This window comes from Poecilia formosa, unplaced genomic scaffold (assembly GCF_000485575.1).
Source record: "Poecilia formosa unplaced genomic scaffold, Poecilia_formosa-5.1.2 Scaffold380, whole genome shotgun sequence".
NCBI lineage: Eukaryota > Metazoa > Chordata > Actinopteri > Cyprinodontiformes > Poeciliidae > Poecilia > Poecilia formosa.
In genome coordinates, this window is record NW_006800319.1 from 152,605 (window position 1) to 174,346 (window position 21,742).

General features: G+C 39.7%; 1 protein-coding gene across 1 annotated transcript in view; it reads left to right on the top strand.

The window, feature by feature from the left end:
- The window catches only part of piezo1 (piezo type mechanosensitive ion channel component 1 (Er blood group)), a 72,214-nt gene that overhangs the window by 10,964 nt on the left and 39,508 nt on the right, over nucleotides 1-21,742 (top strand). Inside the window, exons 2-8 of the mRNA XM_016662600.1 lie at nucleotides 9,584-9,679; nucleotides 13,514-13,679; nucleotides 13,777-13,918; nucleotides 15,163-15,388; nucleotides 18,102-18,315; nucleotides 19,396-19,567; nucleotides 20,855-20,941. Coding sequence (XP_016518086.1) covers nucleotides 9,584-9,679; nucleotides 13,514-13,679; nucleotides 13,777-13,918; nucleotides 15,163-15,388; nucleotides 18,102-18,315; nucleotides 19,396-19,567; nucleotides 20,855-20,941 — 1,103 coding nt within the window. The remainder of the gene's footprint in view (nucleotides 1-9,583; nucleotides 9,680-13,513; nucleotides 13,680-13,776; nucleotides 13,919-15,162; nucleotides 15,389-18,101; nucleotides 18,316-19,395; nucleotides 19,568-20,854; nucleotides 20,942-21,742) is intronic.

Consider the following 21,742-nt stretch of genomic DNA (forward strand, 5'->3'; position numbering starts at 1 on the left):
GGACAGGCCGAAGGCAGCGATTACAAAGCTCTGCTAGCTTTTAACAATTAAGTACAGTTTAGAAATCAAAGACAAAAATGTGCCAAGAGGCCTTTTCTCATTTAATGGTTATCAACACAAGCTGGGATAAGACAACAGACAGCTATTAAGAAAAAACTGATGGTGATATCTGTCATAAATAGATGGAAACACTCATCTGGGAGAAGTACTCCTGGTTTGTTCAAACACCCTGATTTGTCATGACTTTGTTTAGCTTACACAACAAAATAAAAAAGTTCTATCATCCCAGTGTCACTGAACTACATGTCAACATTTCTGGTTGATGCCATCCAATGATGCAGATGGAAACCAACATTTTATTGCCTTTAAAATTTGTTCTCAAAGCAGCATTATGAAATATCTTGAAATATAAAGTTGAACTCCAAATTATTCATACTCCTTCTTTTCATATGACCACACTGTTTCTTCTGTCTGGTAACATTAACTGTTTGGAGCAAGTAATGCAGATTCCTGACTTTCTGTGAAGGGAGCAAACGGTGATGTCAGTGAGGCTGTTTCAGCCTGCAGCCCACAATTCAAGCTAAATCATCAAAATACCAGCGGTGAATTTCAAAAAGCTGCCACCTTGGCACTGTCCCATCCTGCCTAACATATATAACACTACCCAGTAGAAAGGTGTTGGGGTGTGGGATGAGTATCTGGTCGCAGTATTAGTAGTTCCTGACTACTCACATGGCACCCTTAATAATGCCATGCGAGTTATTCTGGTCACATGTCCCAAGATTCTTGTTATCGCTTAAATTCTATGTAATTAGTAACCTTTTTGTTTCACTGACATGGATTTATAACACTTCCAGTTGTGCGAATCAAAGCACAACTGGCTACGTTTGGCTGCTGAGGCCAGTATCAGGGAAGTCCTTGTGGATGGTTGTGTTCTTTGGTTCTGCAACATTGCTCTTTCATAGAGACGCACAAGTCTTTATCACCAATGCTCTGCTTTGTGGTTGAATGAAAAACTGTGTGCATGTGTGGGTGAGAGTATGTGTGTTTTTAAACAGGTGGTGGCTGTCCACCTCATGCTACCTATGGCTCCATAAGGGTTTGGTACAACAACAAAAACAACCCCCATGGGTATCTTTTTGGTATGGAAATAGAATATCAAAAATTAGTGCTTTATTATGGTGTTATCTCCATGGGAAATCAAATGCACTTCAGAGCTGTTTACTCAGTATTTTCTGGTGAACTACAAAATAACCTCCTAGTAAACACCACATGTTATTTGCTAGGAGGCTGTTGGTGTTTCTATAGCGCCATGTGGTGCTCATTAAACGCCTGGTGGAGTGCTAAATAGCATTTATGAGACAGTGCCAGGCGCTGCAAAGTAGACAAATGAAGTTTCCCCATTTGTTACATCCACCACTGGCTCTCCACTGCTGCCACAGATTACACTGAATTTTATTTGTTTTTCACTTTTGTGTAAAGGCAGCTATGTCGTTATGCTATGCTGTTTGACTCTTGTGTGTCATACTTACCAGGCACCCATGAATTGCTTCGGTGTGGAGTTCTTGATTATCTGTGATTAACATTTTCTTCACAACTGATTTGCACTGTTATATCTTTAGCTTGATGCTGTGCTATAAATGCATCAACTCATACACACTTGTTGGTGAAGTACATTTGTTTTTGATGTTAAAAGTTGTTGACATTTATTTTTTATTCATTTTATTCCTCAGCAAAGAGCAAAGTAGTGAGAATGAAAGTTCCCAGACTTTTTAAAGATTTTTGTCAGATTTATTGACATTTGCATAACAATTTCAAACCATTTTCTGCATTTTATTTCTTCTATATCTGCAACCCCACTGGTGGTATTTCTTAATAAGAGACACAATGGAGCATGCCAAGAAGATTTCATCCTTTTCAAAAGCATCTAGAATGCTTTTGATTATGAGATTAGCTTTGTTTTTTTCTTTATCCGATGATGTGAGTCAGATTTTATTTGTTGATGTGCACGATGGCACATGTTGTCGCCACCATCTGGTCTCAGATGCCTCCATGCCCTCATCTCTGCTGTAGGAGAGAAAACACAATCACTACATTTGAACAAGTTCTAACTTTTACTCAAACATGACTTGTGTATTGTGCAACGTCTATAAACTCTTGGCTCGTTCAAAGCGATTTCCTGCCTTGGTGAGAAATACTCGGCTTATGTGTGAGCTTAGATGGGCTTTACAGGAAGAAGGAGACGGGATCACCACAGGGACAAAAAGGCTGATGATGGTGGAAAGAAAGTACACCCTCTATCAGGTTTTGGCTTTTTAAATATGGTCATTATCGGGGCACCCTTGTAAAAATGCAACGGATCTTCCTTGGTTAAAGAGAATATAAATTAAAACTCTGAATGCACTGAAAGGACTGATCAAGGTCTCACTTGACTTAATACAACAGGGATAATTTGACTCTGTATTGAGAATTTGGTTGAAAGTGACTTTTAAAGTTTACTTTAATTATGTATTAAAATTGGTCTTAAAAAAGGCAGCAAGCTCATAAAGCCTTACAAAACAACTCAGTTTGGATAATCAAATTCACTACTCTGTTCAAAACAGAAAAAAACTATTAGTGGGCAATATTTGGTCAAAGTGTGAATGCTGCGCTAGCTTGTGCTAAACACTTAGCATGTAAGAAGCTAATGTTAGCTCAGCCATTAAGCCTGCTAGTAGTTTTTTCTACTTTAAGCACATTGCTAACATGTAGCATGGGTCTCTGGTGACTGCTGTGCATGTCATGGGGTGTGGTTGGTGGTGGTGAAAATGAACTCTGATGACCCAGGTAGTGATGAAGATGATGATGAATTTAATAAAGAGAACGCAAACACAGTCCAACACAGGCGGCACGGCAGAGAGTAGCACACAGCTAATTACCGGTAGCAACTGAAAGACAGAGGACTGAAAAAAAGAGCTGAACCAACACAGGACTTTACAGTTCGACTGTGGTGGCAAGCAGACAAATGACATACAACGAGGATCCGACAAGAGACAAAGACAACAGGTGGGACTAAATACACAGGGAGGGTAATCAAGGAATGAGACACACCTGGGAAGCAATCAACGGGGAAGACAGAAACAACAGAGACTCAGGACAGAAACTGAACAGAAAAACCTTAACGGGGCTTGGTGTGTGCTGGTGTGATTTGGCATGATAATCATGCCATGACAAAGATAAACTGTTTCTCCAGTCACCTATATGGAGATTTTCCCAGTTTTCATCATGGACAGAGCGAGAGCCCTGGCCGTGCCACTGTTTGTTCTGTAAATTCCTTTTACCTTATAACACTGTCAGCAGAAGCAGCAGGCCTCACATTCTCTCCATTCTCTCCTCTTTAAATTTGATGTCAAAAGTATAATGTTGCAGGTTCTTGCCAAAATGTTGGGAGGATGGCACAGCTGAAGAATTTAGAGCCTGGCCTGCACGGCCTCCACGTCAGGTGTTAATTATGTGTGAAGAATACAGTCCTGCTGTCATTTGCTGTCTAATGCTGCAATCCTTTACTACACGGATTGCATTTGCAGTTCAATTTACATGTTCCTTTTGAGTCAGGTCTTCTGGTTGGAGGATTTCAAAGCTTCTTTTATTAGCACTGGCCTTTCATTCGGTCAGATATTTCTGCATTCATGTCTTGTATGTCCTAATTCTTCCCTCCCAGTCTCCACTTGAGGCCAAAGGCTGTGTGATGCAATTTGCATACTCTGTACTCACTAGGGCTGGACAAGGTGTTGCAAATTTATCATTATTTCATCATTACTGTCTTCGCTAATTATTTAAGTATGTCACATGATAAATTAAAATGAGCTCAATAATTTCCATTAGCATGATTTATTGTTTCTTCTTGTTTCATTCTCTCCTCTTACCAAAAGCTGGATGATCAAAGTCTTCAGTCTGGTACTCTGGTCTCAACTGGGCCTTTTTTATATGGAAACACAATAATTTATCTCCCAGTTACAGCAGAGTTAAAAAAAATCAGAATTTAGGTGATAAATTAATTTATATCTTTTCTTCTCCTCTTCCTGTAAATCGATGTTGTAAAAAGCAGTGCATTTTAAAACTGTGATGAAAACTTTACACAGTTGAAAACACAAGTTTACCTTCACCAATTAAAAAGACGACACGTTTTTTTCTCAATCTCTGAAGGTAAATCAGATCAAATTTCTCTTGTTTTAGATTAATTAGAATGATCGAAATTACTTCAATTTGCTAAACACCAGAAAATGTAACAATTTATTTTGAGATTTTTTTGTAACTTTTTATGAATTCAGAACGTTTGGTACATCTGGTCGGTATCAGGGATAATTATCTGCTAAACTCAACGACTTGGGTCAAACCTTTTGTTGGCCATTGAGCTGTCACTTCTGGTCTGATTCTTATTCTGCTCTATCTGCCTCCAAGGACATTAAACCTTGAATTTCAAACCCCATCCTGTTCTATGCTACATATTGCTGTTCTTAATGAGGTTTTCACTGGAATCTATTGAAGATCATGTTTCCTGATTGGTCCAGAACCTTGGTAGTTGTGTGGATTGCTGTGTAGCTGAGCTTTGAATGCTGCCCTTCGTTGGTGAGGTGGAACCAAACATGGAGAGAAAATGGCTGCCTGTTGCAGTGCCTGGATGTTGAAGTGTTGCCACCACGGTTGCGAGTAGACAACATGCCTAGACACTGGCCTACAGATGTTATCAGATAGAGGATTGTGAAAGCCACATGCTGCAGCCAGTTGAAAGCAGAGCTCTGGAAAAGCAACAAACCAACACTGCAAGTTTTAAAAAACAAACCCTAACATAGAGGAGAAATGTATGGTTTTAAAACAAATCTTCTTTTGTTGTGTGATACAAGGTAAATTGTAACTCAGAGGGAAATTATAACAGCGTCCTTTCAGAAGGTTTATTTGGATGTGCAGTTTTAGTTGGTCCACAGTGGCTGACCCTAACCTCAGACACTCAGGGAGAAGAGGCGTTCCTCTGTTATTTGTGAGCTGGTTAATTTTTGGACCTTCCGCAGGTCTTGGGCCTGCAATGGAAAGTCAAACAAGCAGCCTGCGGTGGAACGGTTTAGTCCTCAGCTGCTCGGCTGAACAGCTCTCAGCTGCAGGTCATGTTGAAAGCTGCTGCTCACTGACCTGTACCAACATTTTATTCAGGTATCCATGTCTTAGTTAAGTCCAGGAGTTTTAGTCTTTGCTCTGAGTTACAGCTGCAGTATAAAAATATATTTTTTGTGCATATTTGTTGAAACTGTCATGACATTGTGACAGTATGAGACAGATAATCTGAGATAAAATCAAGCCTCCTCTGTAAACTAGAAACAACCAATCGGAGCCTGGAGGATGGTCTTAGCGCTGTCAATCATGCTCGTGTGTGCACTCACCCTTATCTCCTGTGCTTGCTCTCTGCTGAGCTACGGCCATCAGCAGATCCTGTTGTGAATGCTAATGCTGGTTAGCATGGCCACAGATGATAGCAGATAAACGTTTCTCCCGGAACAGTAAGTTGTTTCTCCACCATTAGCACATTTAGCAGCGATCAGTATCGTCACAGATCATCTGTCTCATATCACACCGTCACATCATGGTGACAGTTTCATCTAATATGTAAAAAAAAAACAAAAAACATATTCTTTGAAAAAGTTACATACTGCAGGTTTGAGGTTAGCCTGCTCTCTTATGTTCTGTTATTTATCTATCTGTGATTTTGACTACAAAAAGCCACAAAAACAATCATGAAATCCTGGATGGACTGATGAGTGTGAAAAGATGTTCAATATTATTTAATTTTAAGAAACACTTATTGAATGCTGAAACAAACAGATGTTTTTTTGTGATATTTTAACAGTTTTATGGGTTTTATCAATACATTCTGGCACAACCGGCTCTTTAATAACATTTACATTTTTGATATGGCTCAAAATGAAACTGAGTTTGACATGCCAGCTCTAAGTGAACAAACAGGATGGTAACAAGGAGTAGCCTCATTAAGCAGGAATATATATTATGATCTAATCCTTGATCATGACTATCATTTTGCATATGTTGTACTGTGACTTTGTGAAAAAAAAACAAACAAAAAAAAATATTTTTTTTGATAATTTGCTCAGAATATGTTTTTAAGCTAAACACTAGTGACATGTAATAACATAAACAAGTAAATCCTGGAATAAGAGGTAGTCTGTTTCTTCTGGTTGTTCAAAGAGGTTAAAATGCAAAAAAAAAAAAAAAGTAATTTGATTTCAAAATTTTCCAGAAAACCTCTTGTCCACTTGTCCTCCTGTTCTGCGCGTTCCTCCGTTCGTCTCCACTAGGCTCCCAGCTGAAATCAGACATTCCACTAAAGGTTTTGAGGATGTTTCAGTTGATATTTGGGATTCTTAGGAACACAAGTTAAACAACGTGGCAGATTCCATAAGGAGGAAGTGTTTGCATTCTAGGAATTGGGTCCTATCTGTTCGGTTTGGCTTGTGCGGGGTGTTACAGAAAACACACACACAGCTCTCCTGATTCACAATGATGAAGGGAAAACGGAGCACACTTCATGTTTATTTACAGGAGGCCTAGCACCAAAACCAATCAGATCCATGTTAATATGAGGTCAAATGTCACGACTGAAGGTAACATAATTACTTCATTGTGCTATACAATCCCACAATGTGACTGGAAAGTATATAGTACCACCCCGCTAGTAACAGCCACATTTTCTATTATTGCAAACTTTAGCTCCATTAGCATTGCAGATAAATGCCCTTGATTTGCTTCTGGATTCTTCTACATTTCAGGATTCAACTCAACATCATGTAGTAGTCATGCCAGGTCTGTATGTGGCGCTGTGATCTCACTACAGCAGTAGAGCAGAAACAGAGAAGAATGTGTAGAGCATGTGTGTGTGTGTGTGTGTTTCCTGGAGGGATTTGACAACATTATTACTAAAAATCTTTGTACTGGCTGTTTTGATGTAAATTTGGTGCAAGCCTGAAACGATGGAAAAATGTTGTCCATAACAGGAGTCCCATGTAGACATGAACATTTAACAAAACGAGGCATTTTTCCAGGCAATGGCTCACATTGAATGTGCTGAGATAGAGACCTGATGGGATACAGAGCATGTTGTCAGAACTATAAAGACAGGTGGGATGTCCTCCTGCAGCACATTTCATACTGAAATACCAAAGGCCTGAACATATGACCCGCTCAGGAAAGACAACAGACACGAGTCCACGTGCTGCTAACTGATAGGTGCTGTGGCCACTCACCGCTGTTATCATGTGTGTCCAGAGACATCAATGCTAATGTGGTTTATGATTAGCTGGGCAGTAGGGTGGAGCTCCTCCACTCTCACTACTCATGCACTATACCGTCTTCCCCCAAACTATAGTTTTAAATAAGGCAAAAACTAAAAAATACAATTAAAGTATATATTTTTGCATTTCAGTTAAATTCTGAAATAAATACAGCCAGGAAATCTTAAAACAAGAGTCAAAACCAAACATTTTGACTAAAATGTGGAACACAGGATCCACACAGAGGTACAGGACCAGGTACTGCTGGGGAACCCCCAGCTCTGTTCAACTATAAACTTAGCTTTCTAGCTAAGTTCCAACTGAACTCAATATATACTCCATGTTGTTGTTGCCAAATAGCTCAAGTCAGTTTTTTTTTGTTTTTTTTCTGATTATGGATGTTTAAAAACCTGATAGTCCGATAGACTCTGTATGATTGGGGAACAAAACTGCAACATTTGCTACATTTTCAGCTTATGCGGTTCTCTGTCACACTGCACTGTGTCAACTGATCCAAATTGAAAAACCTCTTCCCCTCCTCGCCTGTGGTGGTGCTGCACCAAGAACCACTGAAGGAAACAACACAAAAACAAAAACCTCTGAAGAAGAGGGTTAGATTTAGAGCACAACTTCTTTGTTCACAAAATGTAAAAAAAATGAAGCAGTCAGATTTTATCTGTTGTAGGATTTTTTTTTGTCATTGGTAAAAGACCACGAGCCACTTCTCCTGCTAGCATTTGCTTTGCTCGTTTCTTTTGGTTGTATTTACCTAGAATGCCCTGCACTACAGTTCATTTCCTGCTTTTGGAGCAGTCTCTGGTCCACTTCATTGACATATGCATTCGAACCGCAACAGAATTCACTTAAATCAACCCAGCAGCTAATTTTTAGTTGGACCATAGTTCACTTTTTTGGTGAACTATGGCAAACAGACTGGAGTTTGATTAAAGTGGACCATGTTGTATAACTGTTCTTCTCTAGAAAAAAATACTTTGGTAAGCAAATGTTGGATTTTACAGAGAAGTGAAAAGAGCATAAAACAGCAGCTTACCCATAAAATTGCACAAATGAATTTACAAGAATAAATTCTCTTAATGGAAACACTCCAATTTAAATAAAATAAAACTCAAATTTTTCAATAAAAAGTTGTGCTAGGTTTTCAATCGTATCAGAATAGATGTATTTTTCAGAACTGCAATGGAAACAAATTGTCACATCACATGATCAACTCCCGGATGTTATTCCTGGTGAAAACCACAAAGAAGATGACAGGAAGTAGTCGGACGATGATTGTTTGTTTTGATTTTATTCATACAATGTGCAGCTGGCTCTATCAGACTCAGACTCTCACAGCATCACATAGTTCATAAAAAATTGTGAAACGTTCCAAAGTGTTGAATCCATAACTTAAAATCACCGAGTATTATTTTCCCCAAAATGTCACATATGTTGCCATTCCCTATTATGAGGACTTATCACTCCAATGCATGAATAAGACGCTGATGACTCCTCTGATGACCTATAGATGAACGCTAACACCATGGCTGAATTATAAATACAATCTTATGAAGCTTGATGTAGCTGTTTGCATCTGCCACTGCAATTATATTTAACAATTTATCGCATTCAAGTTTACTCACGTGCAATTTTAATTTTATTTCTTTTATTTCAATGGAAATGCTGCAATTTCGAAATTGTGTTTTTTGACCTTTAGCAGAGTACAGACAAAGATTTCATGAATCTTCCTGAAGCTTCATGTGATATTTTTTTCTTTTTGTCACATGAGATGGGTTATTTGGTATTAATTGTGACACAGAACAGCATCAATAAACAGCTTTTTATTTATCCTGTTTGAGGACGCTCTGATATAAAACTACTGTACTAATATCAAGATCCAATATTAATATTGCTGAAAAGCAATTGATATTTACCAGTTTATATTTTCACGATGCTTCACAATGTTTGTTTGAAGCAATGGGAACAGCTCTGACGTTGCTCTGCTTCAGTGAAACATCCCACCTGGACAGCATCACTGTCACATGTCCAAACATCCAACCAACCTCCTCCACCTCCAGAAACACGTTCACCAATGGCAGGAAAATGAAAATGAATGTTCGTTATTTATATTATCCCATATCCACTTATTGGGCTCATACAGGTCCTGACTGTGTTCTCTTAGAACCGCTCCTTTTCAGCTGTTATAGGATGACCCAGGAATGATGTTCTAAGACTCAGAAAGCTGCTAACTGATGTTTCTGTGTTTGCAGCTTGTCTTTTTCGCTTCAACTTGCTGTCACTGGTTTACTTCCTCTATCTACTGCTGCTGCCATGGTTCCTGTGCCCAAACAAATACACAGTGAGAGGTAAGATTATGTGTGTGTGTGTGTGTGTGTGTGTGTGTGTGTGTGTGTGTGTGTGTGTGTGTGTGAGAAGAAGTTCAACGTCTGTCTGCTTTTCCTGAAATGCCAGCTTTGGTCCGCAGCTTGACTTTCAGGAGGCGGTTTGCCTGAGCTTAGGTTGGGTTCATTTACTGACATCATGTTAAAAAAGAAACGCTCAAAGCTTCAGTTTACTACACATGCCTTCTTTTTCCTCACTGACTGTAGATACAGTGCATCCAGAAAGTATTAGCAGCGCTTCACTTTTTCCACATTTTATGTTACGTCCTTATTCTAAATTGTATTTAAATTAAACTCTTCAAAATTCTAGACACAAATACCTCAATATGATACAGTGAAACATTTTTTTTCAGTGTTTTGAGTGTAAATTTATTTAAAAAACTATTCACAATATTTTATTGGTGAAGCTCAACAAAACTGATGAAGCTGATCATTCCTGAGATGCTTTTACAATTGAAATTGAGTCAACCTGTGATAAATTCAGTTGTAGTCTGTAGACCTCTGAAGCTGGACTGTCTTTAGGCACAAATCTGGGGAAGGATCCAGAAACATTTCTGCTGTTTCAGCGACCTCCATCATTGGTCAATAGAAGAAGTCTGGAAGTAGAGGGACTCTTCCTGGAGCCGGCTAGCTGCCTAATCCGATCCATCAGGGAGACTAAGGCCTCTCTGAGGAGAGAAGAGAACCTTCCAGAAGAACAACAATCTCTGGAGCACCAATCAGGCCTGCATTGTAGAACGGCCAAATGTTATTGGGTTTTTTTTGTAATAAATTTGCAAAACAATTTTGAGAAAAAGAGATTAATTTGATACAACCTGGAATACGGCTGCAACGTAACAAAATGTGGAAAAAGTGAATCGATGTGAATACTTTAAGATGCACTTTACAGTCTATTTGTAAATCTAAATCAAACATGTCTATGTTTTCACTGTTTGCAAAGATTAGAGCGATATGCAGAACATTTTAACTATGAATGTTGCAGGATATTTTAAGTGTGTGAGGAATGTTACTTTGTAATTTTGTTGTTTCACATTATAACCAAGTTCATCATAAAACATATAGACCTACTCCTTTAATTCTCCAAAGCATAAAATGATATAGTAATGATATTTCCATGGCTTGCGTACAGAGGATTGCCACAGCTTGGTAATGTCACGATGATTCACTGTGAGACAAAGAGTTGGATTCTCCTTTGAGTGAAATTAAATAAAGCTGCAAATATCTTTGATAACTTGATATTCCCATTTGACTTATTTTTATTTGGGGGACATTTATATTTAAGAGACAAACCAGCTCGCTATGAACCAATTTTGAAATAGGAGTTCTAGACAGGTGGTTTGACCAAAGGTCTTTTTGACCTTTGGTCAAACCACCAACTACAAAAACATAATCTTTGGTCAAAGATTATGTTTTTTACATAATCTTTGAGAGGCCTTCAGATCATGATCACTTTGAAAGAGTACAAGAAAGCAAACCAGATCATTAGATTCTGCTGAGAATGAGGACAGTATGAACGGACTAAAGTGACAGAATAAGGCGCACGGTCAACCAAAAGAATGTTGGACCTAGAACTCTCCTTCAAACTGACTAAGAGGCAACGTCTGACTCAGTAATCCTCACAAGATGTGCAATCATCAAATGATGCAACACAAATTAAACCAATGGGAGGAGCCGGCGCAACAAGGTGGGGCAAGAATGCATCATCACTGCCTCAATAGTGTTGAGTCTCATCGTTAATCCCTGACAATCTGAACACAAAAACACAACTATGACCTATAGACAATACCTTCTATATATCTACTAGAAGATATGAGTGCAACTGTACAGACATTACCTACTGATAATGTCTGTGATGGCACAGACCACAACCTGGTGCACATCACGGTAACCATGATCCTTGATATGCTTCACTTCAAAATGAAAACCACTATAAGTCATGGAGAGCATCGTCCCTGGATCTAAAATCACATATATCAGGTGCGGTCCAGACACATCCGCCAAGAAAATGCCACCACTTTGACCGTACTGGAGGCAGTTCTAGTTCTGTGTAGGCAGAGGAAGCAACAGAGCCAGCAGGTACACATCTAAAACACACAGGACAGAAGCCTCTCACGACACCGATTGGCCCACACATGTGCTACTGCAGAGCGTGCCAGGCTCACACCTCTGACTACTTCCCTCCAGAGGTACAATAGCAAAACAGAGTGCAGGAAAATAAACAGGATGTTCTCTCCCTCACCATCCACTTTGTTCTCAGAGTCAGTATGTAATGGCATGATGGCCCACCTTCAGGCCTTTGAAGAGTCTCACAGATGTAAAGGTTTTGGCACACTAGGTTCAGACACTGCACATACATGCAACATACAGGCAACACATTGACCTGCGGTGGACTGGCGACCTGTCCGGGGTGAACCCCGCCTCTCTTAGCAAATGAGTCAATCACACATTCTCACATAAACAGGTTGACCAATCGGCAACCCACACATATCAGCAACAGAAAGGTACGGTTCAGACACAGCCTCCAAGAAAATGCCACCACTTTGACTGTACTGGAGGCAGCTCTAATTCTGTGTAGGCAGAGGAAACAACAGCAGGTACACATCTAAAACACACAGGACAGAAGCCTCTCACGACACCTATTGATTGGCCCACACATGTTCTACTGTAGAGCATGCCAGATTCTTGTTGACAAACTGAAACAAATAGACTCTGGGCTGAACCACTTCAATAACTTTACCAACGTAAAAGTTCCACTGGAGACCAAAATTGCAACAATTGCCACATTTTCTGCTGGTGCGGTTCTCTTTTACACTAACCTGTGTCAAATGATCCAAACTAGATGGAAAACCTGTTCCCCTCTCCGCCTTTGTTGGTGAAGAACCAAGAACCACTGAAGGAAGCGACACGAAAACCTCTGTAAAACCCTGTAGTACTAGACTCATTCGTTTGTTTTTGCTGTAGTTACCCAGAATGCCTTGTGCTGTAGTCCGCTTCCTGCTTTTGGAGAGTTCTCTGGTCCACTTGTATCCACAAACGCATTCGAACTGCACCAGAGTTCACTTCAAATTAACCGAGACCGAGGTTTGTAGGCGGGCCAGAGTTCGCTTTTATGGTCTGCATCAGAGTTCGGTTACGTATTGACACCTCCCCAAACGAAACAGATTTTCCATACAAATGAACTAGAGTTTGACTAAAGTGGACTAAACAGGGCTGGTGTGAATGCACCATAAGACAAGTTGATTACAACTCATGAAGAATTGTTGTTGATCATTTTGGCCAACGTAGAAGACATAACAGCAAATATTCTTCCAACTGCTAGTGAAATAACAACAGATATCAAGGGTGGAGGTGAAGGAGCAGAAGGAGTCATTTACCTCTGACACACTGAGAAAGTAACTGAAACACTGAAATCCTCCTAATGGGTAGGAAAAAGCAGGACTGAAGGATTGTACAGAGATACTAATCATGGCAGCTGCATAGAGCTGCACTGCTTGGTAGGATATTATATTTCAAGTGTTGAGCTTTTGAACTGCGTATCAGTAATATTCTGTAGTTAGATGATCTGTCCTTGATGTCCACAGTCAATGTGCTTAGTAATAGCGATGCTAAAGGTCATGGAGAGCGGTAGAGACAGTAAATAAGAATAAAGAAATGGTTGAGAAAATGTGGGTTAATATGCGACATCACCGTTATATAATTTCCTGATGTCATGCAGCACTTAGACATGCTATATTGCATCTTTTAATACTTGCTTGCAGATTAAACTCTGTTTCTTTTTTTCTGTTTCCTGTCTTTCAGGTCACACTGGTCGCTTTATTAAAACGGTATTTTGCACCAGTCTGCTGTTTGTTCTGGCTCATATATGTTTCCAGACAGTTCTGTACACATACGCTCCCCTCAACACTGCAATAGGATATAACTGTTCACAATGGGAGACCATAACCAGACACATTGGACTGTCCAGGTGAGTGTGTGTCTGTTAGACACCATAAACAATTAGAGTAAAGTATAAAAGGTACTGCTGACGCTTTGTGCTTACTTCATATGCATGTGTGTTGCAGGCTTCCTTTGGAGGATCCCTGGAATGTGCTCCGTCTCCTGTGTCCGGATGTAGGAGTGTGTGTGGTGTCACTTGTTAATATTGTCCTCTGCAGCAGATTGGTCAGGAACAGAGAAATGGTGGCTGCAGCCAACATAACATCAGTAAGTCTCTGTATGGTGTGTGACGGCCTATTTGAGGAAATTAGAATGTAATATAAAAGAAGGTAAATTATATTAATTAGACCGCTGTTCAGTTTTTAAAAAACCTTCATAAAATTCACAAGATTCAACCCATTTACTCTGATTATTAAAATCTTTGTGAGGCTTTGGGAAGACCAGTGTGAAACTCATTATTTATTTTGAATGAAAGATGCTTAATTTTCGATACTAATACAGACATCTGAGGTTTAGTATCGGCCGATGCTGATCCGATACAGAAAAACAGAGCTGAATTGACTCAAAACATTTATTTTCTTAAACATAGGCATAAATGACATAAATGACTTACAAATTTATTTGATAACTCTGCACCAATACAGCACACATAAATAAATAAATAAAAAAGCACGACGTCGCTCGGAGCACAAAGCATAGAATTATACTGAACAGATCTGCCCGTATGAATCGGACACGTTGTCTAGATTTTTTTTTCAATAGCTTCACAGATAACAGGTATTGATATCAGATCGGTGCAACTCTAGTTTAAATCGTGGTCATATTAAAAGTGAAAACATCCAGAATTCAAATCTAAAGAACGCTTCACAACGTCAAAGGAACACATTTAGTGAAGGTGGGTTCAGCCTTCCAACTCACACAAGTGTCAGTCTGACATTTGGTTATGAAAAGAAAAGGACCCAACATTTCCACAATCCTCCTCAGCGGGTCCTTAAGTTCTGCATAAGGACCAGCTGATATTTGATTCAGTCTTGAAGCAGAAACGTTGCAATTTGACACCCTGCTTCAGACCCAGAGGGTTTTCAGGATTTCTTTATACAGATTGGTTTCTGAACACTGCAGAGGCTGGAAGGCCTGGTTGTTCTGTTGGAGCTGGGTCCACTGCTGTCCTGCTGAGAGTGGATTGCTAATGCTGCAAACACATTGATTTAGGAACCATGTGTCAAACATGAGGAGGGTTACTCACTTTACCCCTCAGCAGCCACAACCTTTAAATTAACTGCTGTATCTTCACTTTCTTATGCAACTGAACTCCTGTTAAAGTGTAACAACACCAAGAACTAGTTGGATGTTTTATTGACTATAGTAAAATCAGATTTTAGTCCATATAAAACACAGCACCCTACAGCAGAGCAGAGCTTGGTCATATCTTGTCTCTACTCTGATTGGTTGAATTTTTGTCTCACCTCAGAGGTAACTAGCTTTATGAAACCTTTCCTCCCACTAACTAGCTTGAAGAGGAATCTGCAGATACAACAACAGAGAATGGGGAGGAGGAGGAAGAGTCATCAGTTGATGAAGAGGTGGAGGAAGAGGAAAGGTCGTCAAACGGTGACCCTGACGAGGTTTCCACAGCAACCAGAGCCAAGCAGCTGGCAGAAGGTCTCAAAGTCAAAGTGTTGAAAATCCTGCGGGACCTGGGCAGAGTCATGGTCGTCGTCCTGCTGGGTTTGGCGGGTAAAGTCTGCTTCATGTTATGTTTCCATCGCATGTTACCACTGAACAGCTGAGTTGACTCATTATGCTGTGTAGCTTACCTGGACAGGCTGTTCTCTGGCAGAGAAAGCATTACAGCGAGTAATTTAAAAGGATGTCCATATATTGCCCTTTGACCTCTGGAGACGGGCACAAGCCCCCTTCACTGGATTCAACAGCTTGAGACAATAAGATCAAATGAAATCCAGTCATTGTTCACATGTTCAGTGAGTGAATGTCTCACAGTACAAAGGCATTTTAATGTTTTGTCATTGACACTTCTTGAAGCTTGCAAATAACAATAAAAATATTCTGTTTGAATTTGAAAAAATCCCAAAAAGACAAATTTCATGTTGGTTTATAAAAGCTGGAATGTTTTATTATTTTGCATTTAGATCTAATTCATACACTACATGGCCAAAAGTATTTGCTCATCCATCCAAATGATCAGTGAAGAACCTCGGCATGCAGACTGTTTCTACAAACATTTGTTAAAGATTGACTCTCTCTCTGGAGCTCAGTGAATTCCAGCGTGTAACGGTGATACGATGCCACCTGTGCAACAAATCCAGTTGTGAAATTTCCTCACTCCTAAATATTCCACAGTCAACTGTCAGCTATATTAATGGAAGTGTTTGGAAACCACAGCAACTCAGCTACAAAGTGTTACAAAGCCATGTAAACTGACGGAGCGAGGTCAGCGGATACTGAAGCGCGTAGTGTAAAGAGGTCGCCAACTTTCTGCAGGGTCAGTCACTACAGTCTTCCAAACTTCATGTGGCCTTCAGATGAGCTCAAGAACAGTGTACAGAGAGCTTCATGGAATGGGTTTCCATGGTGACCAGCTAAATGCAAGTCATAAAACACCAAGTGCGATACAAAGCTTTGGATGCAGTGGTGTACAGCACGCCACCACTGGACTCTATAACAGTGGAGGCCCGTTCTCTGGAATGATGAATCGCAGTTCTCCATCTGGCAATCTGATGGATGAGTCTGGGTTTGGTGGTTTCCAGGACAACAGTACTTGTCTGACTGCATTGTGCCAAGTGTAAAGTTTGGTGGAGGGGGGATTATGGTGTGGGCTTGTTATTCAGGAGCTGGGCTTGACCCCTTAGTTCCAGTGAAAGGAACTCTGAATGCTTCATCATACCAAGACTTTTTGGACAATTCCATGTTCCCAACTTAGTGGGAACAATTTGGAGCTTGGACACCCCCAACATGACTGTCCACAAAGCAAGGTCCAAAAAGACACGGATTGCAGAGTCTGGTGTGGATGAACTTGACTGACCTGCACAGAGTCCTGACCTCAACCTGATAGAACACCTTTGGGATGAATTAGAGGAGAGCCTGAGAGCCAGGCCTCCTCGTCCAACATCAGTTTGTGACCTCACAAATGCTCTTCTGGAAGAATGGACAAAAATCCCCATAAACACTCCTTGACCTTGTGGTCAGCCTTCACAGAAGAGTTGAAGCTGTTCTAGCAACAAAAAGTGGACCAACATCATATTGCCCTGTGCATTCGGAATGTGATGTCACTTAAGCTCATATGTGAGTCAAGGCAGGAGAGCAAATATTTTTGGCAATATAATGTATGTCTTAAGATTTCCTTTCGTGTTTGGAGGGTTGTCACAGAAAAGAATTTGCTCTGTCAAACAGGCATGGACATGCTATTGACATAATGGCTGTAATGCTACAAGGCAGAGCAACAAATACTTTCCAAAAACACTGTGTTTAAAAGTTTCCTACTCTAAATGACTCTCTTAACTAATACTTGCTACTAATAAAAAGTGAGTGGCTGCTAATTTACTGGTATGAGCCCCAGCTCACTGGAAAACTCTAAGTTAGCATTAAAAACACAGAAGGATCTAACCAAAACTATTTCCTAGCCATTTTTACAAAAGGCCAGGAGCTTCCATCCTTCTAGATCCAGGTTCAGCAACCAATGAAAAGGGATTCTAGAAACAAGCTAGCATGGAAACACAGACTCAGAGAGAGAGAGAGCTGCAGAGGCATGTTGGCTAAATGAAACCTTAGCTCCACTGACAGCTCAGCCATGGTTACAAACAGCAGGTGTGTGTAATTGCTGGAGCTTAGATGGGGCATGAGACCAGGGCAGCAGTCCAATAATGCATAGTGATGTGCATTAGCAGCAGATCCTATAGGCTCAGTGGCCTCTATGTCAGGGTGAGTCTGCAGGGATCTTCCTTTAGTCTAAGGGACTAAAGATCCCCTCAGAAGATCTAAAGGATCTTCTAAAGGAAGATCCTCCTTTCGACCCCTGCAGATTGTTAGCAGACGGTTGGCTAACTTTTAGCAGACTGTTAGCAGACTGCTAGCAGACTGTTAGGAGACTGTTGGCACTGTTGGCAGACTACTAGCTGACTTTTAGAAGACTCCTAGCAGACTTTTAGAAGACTCCTAGCAGACTGTAGGCTAACTGTTGGCTAACTGAAGAACCTGGTTATTCTGAAAAAAGAAACAGATCCAATTAAAAAAAAAATTGTTTCAAATAATCAAATGAAGTTTATCCAAGTACATATATGAAGTTTATTAAGTGGTCATGTTAAACAAAAGTAGGTTCAACAAACCTAATTCAGTTATTTGACACATTTTTTTAAAGTGTGAGCTTCATTCTGTGTTTGTGTCATTGTTTTTCTGTAGATGTTTAACATGTCTCTTGTTCTTCCCACCCCAGGGATCACACTGCCCTCTGCCTTCTCAGCACTTTACTTCCTCCTGTTCATTGGTGTGTGCACATGGTGGGCGTGCCATCTACCCATCAGCCACCTGGGGTTTAATGCACTGTGTGTGATGGTGGGCTTCTTCGCTGCCGGCCACCTGGTCTGCCTGTACTTGTACCAGAGTCTGCTGGGCCAGGGTCTCTTCCCTCCACACAGCCTGTGGGCCAGGTGAGCCTGCAGAGCAACATGCTGCTTACTATTGTTTCCTTTAAAATTTAGAAAGATTGTAGCAGAAAAAGTCTTACTTAGAAGTAAACAAGAAAAAATGTATGATTCACCTGGGTTCCCAGAGGTTGGGTTTCTGGTTCTACAAACTGGTTCGAGAAAATAGTGCAGAATCCCTTAATTAGACTTTACCAACAACTAGACACAATATATCACTCATCTCAGTTATTGGAAGCATTATGCTGATGAATGATTCACACTGGCACCGAGGTTATTCCAGTTAACTAACAGTAATTAAGAAAAACAAAAACTGAAGATGAAAAAATTGCTTTTGTCAACTGAAATGAATAAAAACGATAATTAATGAGAAAAAAACTCTTAACTGGAACTGTCATGCGTTTATAAAACTAAGTAAGATATACTGAAATTAGAGATATAATATCCTTTACTTTCACATTTATAGATGTATTTTTATTTCAAACTAATGTGAAGTAGATTTTTTTTTCCTCTTACAATCTGTTTATGTCAGCTGTTGGCAAATTAGGGCAGTTCATAAACCACCTGGTGGTACTTAGTCTGCAAAATAGCAACTCCAAAAGCTGAAAGAAAACACAAGTCAGTTGGTTGTTCAACAATAATCAAATAATTTTTTAAAGATAATATTTTCTGTTGAGTATACGTCACAAAAACCATGTATACATAGTCATAATACAATACTTGACCTTTTTGAATTCTGCACCTAAAAATGAGCCAAAGAATTAAAAACTAAAAATAGTACTAAAACTAATAAAAACTGAACTTAAACTAAACAATGTTAAGCTTATAAGAACTGATAAAAACTAATTGAATTAGACAAACAAGAAGTCACAGTGAAATAAAACTAAACTATAATGAAAAGATCAAAACGATTAGAACCTGGCAGACACTTACTAAGGTTACATTTACAGCTTTTAATGTTTTTCATTTGATTCCTCATTAGCACCTCACTCTCACATCCACTAATCCCAGCGTTCTTGATGCTTTGTATTTGTTTGTGATCACAGTGTTAATTGTCTGGATCTTTCTCTCTGTGTTTCTGTCTAGACTGTTTGGTCTGAAGGACATCATCATACCCGGAAACTGCTCCATGCCTGATGACCTCATCCTCAATCCCAACTATGATTGGCCGGTTTATGTTAACCCAGGAATTCTGCTGGTCCTCTACGTTACCGTGGCAGCGGTTATCAAATCAGGACTGCATGCTGGGTCTAACCAGGTACAAACAGCATCATTATGGATCCCACACCAGAACCTTCTAAGTGTTTCTGTTAAACATTCACGTGATGGTACTGAAATGATGATATCATTTCAGAAATGATGATGTCATTATTTCAGTACCTTGAAAACATGGTGCTGGATGGAAAAAGTTTTGTAAAGACTCCAGAACGTCCAAAGTGTTCAAAATGTGACTTCGGCGCCATTTGTTAAACTTGGCTAATAAGATAAGATAATGATACTTTATTGATCCCCAAAGGGGGGAAATTTTAATAAGTGTTTTCGAAGAAATAGTGACTCGGATCCTGTTGAAAACAGACTTTTGCTTTCTCTTGTTTGACATCCTAAAAGAACTTATGAACTGAGTGGATCTCACTCTGTTAATAAGACAAATGTGTAGAACCTTTTTCGGCTCTACAATGATTTACATTTCCCTTTCCTACAGAAAATCTGACTACTTTATTTAATCAATCGTATGCTAAATTTGCTGTTTGGCTGGTGAAAGAAAATAAAAAAAATCACAATTTTATTATTTTTTTAAACAAAAATATATATATTGTTTTATTTTTTAAAAATACTATTTTAACTCAGCCTTTATACTGTACTATTTCAAAAATAGTAGATAGATGGTATTTTAAAAAATACTATTAAAAAATATATATTTCTTAAATATTATGTATATTAAATAAATATTATTTTTCTAAGAATTATATGTAGTTTTGCCCCTTGTGACACAAAGTTTGGACACTACTGGGGTGGTCAGAGTGGGTCAGCGTTAGCGGTGACTGGTCCCTCAGCAGCCCAACCAGCCCAGACTCGGTCAGAAAACAAGAAAATCGAGAAAAACTTCCTTTCTTAATATTTCACATTAAATCTAAAACACAAATACAGCAGGTCAGGCTTAAAACACACACCTTCCCATCTGAGATCATTATAATAGCACCAACTTGTCTCACCATACAATGCAAATTATCTTAATATTATAATATCTGTTTACATTTTTAATAAATGACATTGTAATTATTTAAAACTCTCCAGAATGTTGCTCAGGGAAGTATTTGTTCTCCCACAAGCACGTTGGCGAGAAGGTGGTGCAGATGGCAAGTGTTCAAACAGTCTGGACGACAGAAAAGAAATGACCTTTGACCTCAATGTTAAAGAATCTAGCCAATTAGATGCAGATTCCTGAATGAAACAATCTCACAGGAGTTGTTCGGATGTCCCCAGAGAAACAGCAGTATTTTCTGCTGGTTTGATGTTTCTTCTTTAATGTCGCATTTCTTCCCAGCAGGAGAAACGAAAAGCATCAGCGGAAGAACTGGTCGAGTTAAAGTCCTGGAATCAACCAAAAGACGACTGCGAAGACAAGACACAGGTAAGGGTAGCTGCGTCTCTGTCAGCTACACTGATACGCAAAAGTATTCACACCCGAGTTACCACACACACACCTCAGATGTTCTAGTCCCCTTCTGCAAACACTGACGAACAGAGTTCAGCAGCAGCAGCCAGACGGAAAACTGCCGTCTGGATGCTTGTGGTTCACCTGCAAGACCACAGGTGGGTGTGGAGGTGGTTTGATTGTAAGGAGCAGAGATGTTTGGATGGCACCATGGAGGGGAGCGATGGGTTTTACCGTCGGCTGCAAGTGGTTTCCCACAGCAACGAGGGTCATCAGAGCCACTGAATGTGGGAATGTCATTGATTAAAAAAAAAATAAAAGTATTTTTGTTTATTCTGCAGTTTAAAACTGGCTGCTTGAACGTTGCTTTGTTCTTCAGAGTCGAGAAAAGCTGTTCTTTAAGAGTTCACAGTGAATAACCATTCATCCTGTTCTGTCCTGATATTATAATTACAGACCATAACAGGTGTGTCAGACGGCTCTGATCGTTTGTCTTGCCTCTACGTAACTCTGGGGAATTTACCGAGCCGCTGGAGCCGCAAGGAGTCTTGTACCTCTGCATCCTGGATGATACCCCCAGGGTGCAAATACTTTCACCCGGTCTGACCTTTGACCAAGATTCAGGGTTGGGCTGGGAATTTATCAAATTGTTCGGCATTTATCGTGATGAATTTCCTCTAATCCCAAGAATTTTGATGTATTGTTGTGATGATAAATTTTTAAAATGAGAGGAAAAAATAAGTTTTTCCATTGAGAATATATATATAAAAAATCAAT